At 57.6% G+C, this 8860-nt stretch overlaps 1 protein-coding gene across 5 annotated transcripts in view; it reads right to left on the bottom strand.

Annotated features, from left to right (window-relative positions):
• Positions 1 to 7933, bottom strand: part of LOC311351993 (uncharacterized protein) — a 21588-nt gene extending 13655 nt beyond the window's left edge. For all 5 annotated transcript variants that reach the window (XM_084472161.1, XM_084472159.1, XM_084472160.1 and 2 more), the window contains exons 1-3: positions 7552 to 7933; positions 4008 to 4707; positions 1 to 3123 (exon numbers count right to left, since the gene is read on the bottom strand). The exon at positions 1 to 3123 is cut by the window's left edge and continues 1042 nt beyond it. In XM_084472161.1, coding sequence (XP_084328287.1) covers positions 1 to 3123; positions 4008 to 4655 — 3771 coding nt within the window. In that variant the 5' untranslated portion in view covers positions 4656 to 4707; positions 7552 to 7933. The remainder of the gene's footprint in view (positions 3124 to 4007; positions 4708 to 7551) is intronic.
• Between the last annotated feature and the right edge of the window lie 927 nt (positions 7934 to 8860).

Below are 8860 nucleotides of genomic sequence, written 5' to 3'. Positions count from 1 at the left end.
CTGGGGCCCGTAGGGGGGCCCCGCCCCGTACGCCGACGGGTGGGGCGAATAGAAGCCGTTCAGGTTGATCCGGAAGATGTTGGAGCGCAGCGGGTGGGCGGACGCGGGCTGGTGGCGCCGGCCGCCCCCGTCCGCCTTGGCGCCGCCCTCGGCGCCCGGCCCCGCCCGCGCCCAGCCGCGCCGCCCGATGTGGACCTCCCCCAGCTGGCCAATCACGTCCTCCAGCTCGGCCAGGAACTGGGGGTCGTGCATGTGCAGCTGCTGGTGCTTCTTCTTGTGTTTGCTCTTCTGCTTCTTGGCGGCGGCGGCGGCGGCGGCGGCGGCGGCGTGCGCCAGGCGGGGGTAGCCGTCCTCCTGAGGGCCCTCGCCGCCGGCGCCCTGGCAGGGGCAGGAGCACAGGCAGGGGCAGGCCGGCGCGCAGGCCACGCCCCTCCGCCGGTGGCGGTGGCGCTCCCGCTCGGCGGCCCCGGGGCCGGCCGCCGGGCGGGCGTGTCTGTGAGCCGACGCCAGGTGGGGGGCGAGCGGCGACGGGCGTTTGGCGGAGGCGGAGGAGGAGTGGGGGGGGTGGTACCGCTGAGCCCCCGGGACCAGGCCCGCCCGGAACACGCCGTGCACCCCCCTCCCCTCCCCGCCCCGCTCGGACACGCTGTCGGTGCCGATGCCGCTGTCGCTGGGCAGCGTGTCCTCGCTGTGGGCCTCGCTGCGCGGGGACGGGGCCCCCTTCAGGTGGGCGGGGGAGGCGGGCGCGTGGGGCGGCGGCGGGGCCAGCGCCGACAGCTTACAGGACGACTGGTGGAAGGGGAAGTGCAGCCGGCCCTGACACGGGCAGCTCCTCTTCACGAAGGGCGAGAGGGAGGAGCTGGGAGGGGGGGGGGGTGGGGGGGAGGTGCAGGAGGAGGCGGGGGAGGGCAGGGAGAAGGGGTGCGGGAACACGAGGGAGGAGGAGGAGGCCGGGTCGGCGAAGCCGCCCTCGCTGTAGGGGCTCTGCGCCCCGCTGGAGTGGGTGAGGGAGGGCGAGGGGAAGGGGTGGGCGGCGGGGGGCTGCAGCTGGTGGGAGGCGAACAGGGAGCTCTCCGAGAGGCCGGCGAACAGCGGGGGCGGCGGGGACCTCTGGGCGCCTAGGGGCGAGGCCAGGGGCCCGGCCGGGGCCTTGGGCTTGCGTCCTCTCCTCTTGCCCATGTAGATGGTCCCCCTCTTGCTGACGTTGATCTGAGCGCCCCACGCGTCGCCCAGCGGCGACAGCGCCGACAGCGTGTTCACGGCGGCGTCCTGCGGCCCACACGCCGCCGCCGCCGCCGCCGCCGCCGCCGCCGCCGCCGCCGCCGCCCCCTCGCACTCCAGCTGCCCCCTCGGCCCCCGCCGGCGCCCGTACTCGGAGCGCAGCCCCGTGTGGAGCCTCTTCCTCTTCTTCTTGATCTCGCTGAGCAGCTTGCGTATCTTCAGCTGCCTGATGCCCCGCTCGCCGCTGAGCGCCGGGTACCTCCCCCTGCCCTCCGAGGAGCCCGCCGCCTCTCCGTAGGGCTCGTCGGGCAGGGCCCTCTTGGGGGGGCGTCCCCTCTTCCTGGGCGTGGCGTGGGGCGGGGCCACCCCTCGGAGAGAGGGGCTGGTCTCCGGCGAGGGGGCTTTGGGTGGTCCTCCGCAGCCCGGGCCCGGAGCGTCTTCCGCAGCTGCTTTCGGGGAACACCTGGGCCTGAGCTCGCTGTGAGACCGCGGCCGGCCTCTCTTCCTGGCGGGGGTCACGGCGTACCCCGGAGGGTGGAGCGGACCCCCGCTGTGCGCCGGCGAGGACGGCCTGCACGCCGCGCGGAGAGGAGACGACGTGGGAAGGGAGAAGGAGGCGGAGGAGGTGAGCTGGCCCAGGTCCGGGGCCCGGTCCAGGGACTTTGCAGCAGAAGGGCAGGTCTTCTCTGGAAAGCTTAAATAGAGGTTGTTGGAGGCAGCCCCGGGGGGCTCCTGGGTCTCTGCCCTCTGGACCCGGTGCACCAGCTTGGTCCAACTGGGGCGCCGGGCTTTACGCTTCTTCAGCGGCCGGCTGTCCTGCTCCTGGGGAGCGGCGGGGGCTGACGTCAGGGAGCAGGCAGCAGCAGGAGGAGGAGGAGGAGGAGGAGGAGGAGAGAGAGGAGAGCGGCCTCTAGGAGCTACAGTCTGATGTCTCCAGGGGACGTACTGTTCTTTAGATTCAGTGTCGTCACACGCAGCTGACTCTGCTTCTCTGACCGTCTCGTGGGTCGTTTCCTCCTCCTTCTCCCTCTCACCTGGGACGGCTAATTTACGGACCCTATCCTGCTTAGCAACATCCTCCCTTCCACAGGGCTCCTCTCTCTTGTCTTTCCCCCTGTGGCTCTCCGCCCTCCCTCTCTCGGTGTGTCCCGCCTCCTCTTTCTGTGCGGCGTGGTTCCTTCCCCGTTCCTCCTTCACCTTCCCGTGTCTCGACTTCCTGTCCTTCTCCTTCAGCTTCTTCTTCCTCTTGCCCTCCTCCCTCCTCCCTCCTTCGCTCTTGGCTCCATCCGCCTCACCTCTGTCTCTCTTCTTCTTCTCCTTCCTGTTCCCCCTCCTGGCTTTCCTCTCCTTCCTCTTATCTGGGAGTGGCGGCCCCTGGGCTGCGTCGGAGCTGCCAGAGAGGAGCTGTGTGGTCGGGGAGGCGGCAGGCCGTGGCTTAGGGTCGGCCGGCGGCGGGCAGACAGCCTCCCTGTTGGTCTGGGCGCGGCAGGGCTCTGTGTGTGAGCTGCTGCAGACGGCCGGCGCCCTCGCCGCGGCCTCGGTGTCATTGGTAGAAGTCGACAATCTGCTGATGCTTCCAAATTTGACCTTTGAGGTCCGGGCATGGCCGCAGCCCTCCAGCAGGCCTTTCCCATTGGCCGTCCTCTTCAGCCTTCCCAAACCGTTCTGCTTGCTGTGGGTCTCTCCTTCGCTCCTGGGCTCCACTGCGGAGGTGGCCGGGGCGGACAGGGCAGTGGGAGAGTGGCTGTAAGGGGGAATCGACGGCTCTGTTTTCAAAGAGCAGCTCTTGTGTCCTGCGGCGGCTGCAGAGGGAGCGCTGCTGCTTGGAGGCTTATCTCTCAGTGGCTTTTCAGGGGCGCTGCTCCCATTCGTCTCCGTCTGCGCGGATGCTTTGATAGAAGCCTGTAAGTAAAGAAAAAACCAACAAGGTCATCTCTGTCTTTAATGGCGTCATGTCGTTATTGTAGAGGTGAACAGCAGTGAAGGGCAAAGACGTTAAACCAGAGAACACAATGACTGTTGTTTGTGTGGGACTGCTGAAGGAGATCGAGGACAGAATGACTCAATGGGGGAATGAAAAGCGGGTTTATTAAGTAGAAGTACAGAGTGAGGTTATGGAAACAGGAGTAACATTGGCACAGAAGGAGGACAAATACAAACGGTAAGAGAGAGAGAAGAGAGAAAATAGAGGGAGAAATGAGCGAGAGAGAGCGAAAAGAGAGAGAAGAGAGAGAGGCAGAGAAGCGGGGGGGAGTGAAAGATAAATGGAGCAGGTAGAGAAAAGAGGGGATGTAAAAATAGAGGAGGCCCAGAGATAGAGAGAGAGAGGCAGCTGTGCCATTGGTAGCTATAAATTGCCACAAATAGAGATGGGAAGTCTTGACATTTTATACATGTCCTATAATTTTGGAATGTTGATGCTTGAGTAGTGTTTCCACAGCTAAAGCAATAAGCCTCCCCTTGGGTGATTGTCATGAAGACGGATGAATACATGTCTGCCTCGGCTTTCAGTAGTTGCTGTGCTGTTGGCCTATTTATAGGTCTGTTGACTCAAATCTACTGCTTGGGTTTCAGTATTTAAACAAAATCCCCATTACTACCTCTGCTAAGAGCAGAGAGGGATTTCTTCCACTGAGCTACACTGGTGGTGGACTACAGTTACCAACATTCGCACATAGATGTCATTAATAATGTACAACTGTGTGGTTGTGGTCCAGAAAGACACTATTAACTACAGACAGGACGGCACGCTGCGTCTGTCAGACCCCCGTCCTCCCTCCACCCACCTGGGGGTCGCTGCGGGCCCCTGGGCTGGCGGGGGCCGCGGCCGGCGGCGCGGGGGCCGATGACGGAGGCGGCGAGGGGGCCGCCGATGCGGCGGGTTTGGTGAGGGGCGGGACGGCGTCCGGCACGGAGCCCTGCTCCCTGGCCGCCTCCCCCGGCGCGGGGCCGGCGGGGCCCTGCGGGGCCCCCTCCCCCTCCCCGGCCGCGCCCCGCGGGGCCTCGGCCCGGCCCGGCCGCTGGTAGGTCCTGAAGGTGGGCTTGCAGACGTAGCTCTCCAGCATCTTGGGCGGCTTCTTGGTCCGCTTGGCCTGGAGTCCGATGCGCAGCCGCACGCTCCCCTCGGGGCCCTCGGCGGGGCCCGGGGCGCCCGGGTAGAGGAGGGGCCGCGGGCCTGCGTCCCCGCAGCGGCCCTCCATCAGCAGCTCCAGCACCGCCCCCTGGGCCCCGCCCGGACCGCCTCTCCCTGCTCCTCCTCGCCTCTCCTCCTCCTCCTCCGTCTCTTTGTCCTCCCCGTTCTCCCGCACCTCCTTGTCTCGGCTCCTCCTCCTGTCCCGGGCCCGCTCCCTCCGGGGCTCCTCGCCGGGGGCGGCGGGGGGCGGCGCGGGTTTGGCGGCGGTGGGAGGGGTCCCCCCCTTCGCTCTCTGGTCCATCAGAGAAGTCAGGGGGGAGGGGCCGGGCGCGGTGGGGTTCCCAGTGCAACGACTTCAACGCAGAGAGAGAGCGAGAGAGAGAGAGAGAGAGAGAGAGAGAGAGAGAGAGAGAGAGAGAGAGAGAGAGTGAGAGATTCGTTATTCGTCATTTAATCAAGTTGATCATGTTGAACGGCGAGGGGGAATCCCCTTGGAGCGTACTGCTGAGGTAAGGTGCTCTGGATCCTCTAGAGGTGACCTCACCCTACACAAGCACGTCTGGCCGTCTGTCAGACCATAAAGAAAACCATGAAACCAACCCTTTTACTGTGTCCGCCACATCAATATTCATCTAGCTATTCACAAACTATGAAACAAAAAACATAGACGGTACTTCCTCTACCGCTGAGAAATGCTTGTGATAGGCTTAGAGCCAAGCTTATAGCCAATCTTTGGATAGCATGCGGCCACTGTTATTTTTTAACACGTTTCCACTCTCGTTCATAAAGCCTTCAAGGGTCTAGCGCTACACCCATCTGGCTAGCGTGTTTTATCACTCTTTAATCGCCAACAACTCGGATGGATCTGAAGACGGTTCCACCCTGTGCTCTGCACTGAGGTTCCATTAACATGAACATCATGTCAGGTTGTGTTCCAGAGCACGCTGCTCCTCCTCCGCTGCTTCTGGGTGGACTCCTGGAGTCCCACACCTCTCTCCCAAATCAATCCCCAATCAGATCCTCACAGATCCCCCCTCTCATCCAGTACCCCCCCCCCCCCCCCCCCCCCCCCCTCTCTGTTTTGGGTAACTCCCCCAGTGCCTCCCCTCCCTCCCCCCTCCCTCCCCCCCGCTGCCGCTGCTGTACTCTCTCTTCTCTCTGAAACTCCCCTGTTTGTCAGCATGCCACTGCATACATTATCTTAATCCTTTTCACTTCTCTCTCTCTCTGTCTGTCGCTCTCTCTCTCTGTCTGTCTCTCGCCCCCCCCCCCCCCCCCTCAACATAATAACACATGGTAGTCAACTCAAGGGCTGTTTCCATGTTAATCAGAACCATATTTTCCTCCACCTCTTTTCCTCTTCCCCAGCCTAACTCCCTCCATTCACAGACCGCCCCGCCCCCCCTCCCTCGCTGTAGTAACACGAATCTGAAGGAAAAGGGCAGAAAAAACAAAAACTTATTTTTTGGAAATTAGTGCAAATTCCTCCCTCCTCCCGTGGCTTCCTCTAAGTTGAGTAAGCTTTTCATTGACCCCATTGTAAACGGGCTTTTAATGTGACATTACCGTTAGTAACACACCCTAAAATAACATTCTCCTCCGTGGCGAAAACTTTCCCCCCATCGCACTCTCAATCACGCTACGCTAGCCTGAGCCGGAATTTGAATGCAGGAGAAACAGCGTCCAGTGTCGTGCTTCCTTTATCAAACACGTTCCTTCTCTCTCTCTCTCTCTCTCACCCATTTTCTAATAAAACACACCCGCCTGGCATTCTTTTTTTCTCCCCGTCTCTCTCCTGAGAGCCACTTATGAAATAGCTCATCTGTCTTTCAGCGAGCTGGACTGCCCTTTAGATGTAAAAGAGCCCCTCAGACAATGTTTTCATTTAAGAGCTCTGCGGGCCATATTTCTTACCTCCCTCCACACCCAAGCCCCCTTACTTGATTCCAAATCAACATCTGTTCCAGTTACGTTGTTATGTAACAGAGTTTGGAAAAGCCCTTCAAGGCCAAACTCTTACTACAATGAACTAAATAAATATGATGACTGTAACTGTGTCCTGTTCCCCCTGCAAGGCCAAGGACGTGGACTGCACCATGAGCCAGACGACTTCTTTAAGACTTTAGTTGAACCACAGCTTAAAGGCCATTTCATCAATCAGCAAGTGTCTTCACTCAAAGGCCAAGTTGATTGGGCGCCACTCTAATGGCCTGTCACCTAGTAATGTAAATACTAACTATATATATATATATATATATATATATATATATATATATATATATCCCAATGGGAAATGCAGAATGATTAACCACAAGATTGGTTCTTATTGGTTTCCCATATGTCCAACCATTACATCTCCATCCCACCCTGACCGTATCTCCAATAACAACAACCTTATTATTATCTACTAACACTGTCCAAGAAAAAGATATCTGAGCTGGGCAATTACGCTGGGTACATTTTAGTGGAGCCTCCTAAACAAGCTTGTTTTTAGGGTTTTCACAAATCTCCCATGGTAGAGACTTTCGTAAAGGCCGACATCATGCTATATAGGCTTATTAATGACATAGTGTAAGTATGACCGTGAGTAGCATTGCATACATAGGGTGCCAGCTGCGTAGGCTACTGTAGATAAGAGTACATCGGGGGTGGTACCGGAGCACCCATCACTGATCTGGAGAGGACGTCAACTGGAGCTTTGGCTCGATCATGACTTTGCGCACCTTTTTACAAAATGCCCAGATACGTGATCACAGTCGCACTAACTAACCAGACGACGACAACGCATGCACGTGTTGTTGTTGTCATGTATGATCCGCCACGTTCACATGTCACCCCGCGGTTGGTATTCCCGACGTTACAAGCAACTAACGCCTCGACACAAGCGGGTTAAATCAAACGTTTGACTTTGGTAGGCTGTACGCGATGTGGGTGAGTCTCCCCGTCCCTGCTTACTGTCCACCGCCGCCGCGTACACTCGTGCCAGCCACAGAGTAATACCCTAATAATAATAACAACCACGCACATTCAACTTATACAGACACACATCCTCGGAACCAGAACAGTTAAAACGATCACCCGGCTGGTCGTTTTTCCATTAAACAGATGCGCTTTTGCCATGTTGATGACAGGCCTGCACACATGAAAACACACACACTGCCGTGACATTTTGGAATAAGGCTACGTAGGCCACTTACCCGAGAGCGCGTCCCACAACTAACCGCGTTCAGTCCGCGGCTCGGCGCGCTGCTGGCTCCCCGCTGCGCCCTACCACCGCTAATCCAACGATCGTGGTGCAATAGGTGTTGCGTTGATTATATAACTATGACCGCTACGCCTCCTGAGCGACTTTCAATCTCATCAGCTCTCGTCTCAGTGTCTACTGTGCCACAACATTCGCGCGGGTGTTTTCATAATCACACGGCGGCGGAGAGGTCTCTCCGGAGGCGCGTCTCTGCAGCTAGGTGGCGGTGGTGCAGCGGTGGTGTGTTACCAACCCTCCTCGGGGAAAGTTACATCGTGGCAACCCGAATTATAACTTGATTATTTTCACACGCATGTATGCACCGGAGGGTGGATGTTTTTGCACGCGTGACCCGCAGGCTGCGCTCTTTGTTTTATGGCGTAACAGTGGGAAGTGGTTTGTGAGTGTGCGCATCTCTGCAGCTAGGTGGCAGTGGTGCAGCGGTGGTGTGTTATTTACCCTCCTTCTCGATGAAAGTTACATCGTGGCAAACAGAATTATAACTTGAAGATTATTTGCACACGCATGCACCCGAGGGTGGATGTTTTGCACGCTTGACCCGCGGGGTGTGCTCTTTGTTTTGTGGTGTAACGTTGGAAAGTGGAGTGTGGATGTGCGGGAATGCGGAGCCATTTGTGGCTGCTGCCCGGAGGGGGAGACGAGACGTGGGGCACAGCGGAGGATCTCATTGCAGCTTATAACAGACTGGGGAGGGCTGTTTAGACGGCTAATAAAATGGCGACGACTAAAGAAGTTTGATTGTTGACATGTATGTGGGTATTGGACCATGCACTGGTGCTAACATATGACTTTGATCATGTTTAGGGAATTAGGTTGTCCGAATTTGTTCCGAGAAAGGGATTTAATTACGAGTTATTATATGCATTAGAGCAGATATAAACTAAATAACAATTGTTATGAATGCAATTGTGTTATTAGGCCCAACGTTATACTAAGTGTAGCAAGTGTTTTGTTGTAGGAATTGGTTTAAAAAAACAAAAACGATTGAAACATAGGTACACGGATTTCGATTAAGCTTATGCAATTATCTGCCAATGCATTCTTTATTACCCAAAACGATTTGTTAATGATACACCCATCGAAATAGTCTCCAGCACTCACACATACAGATCGATTCCCCTCATTGTGTTTCCTGACCTAAAGCAGCTATTATTGATGACACTTAAAACAGCCCATTTACCCTCTGATGCTACAGTCATGGTTACTAAGTTATCTATTATTCAACCACTCTGTCTGTTTAT

The sequence above is a fragment of the Micromesistius poutassou genome (genome assembly GCF_964030765.1).
Source record: "Micromesistius poutassou genome assembly, chromosome: 8".
Taxonomy (NCBI): Eukaryota; Metazoa; Chordata; class Actinopteri; order Gadiformes; family Gadidae; genus Micromesistius; species Micromesistius poutassou.
The sequence above is the reverse complement of the archived record's forward strand: the minus strand, read 5'-3'. Positions and strand labels throughout refer to the sequence as shown.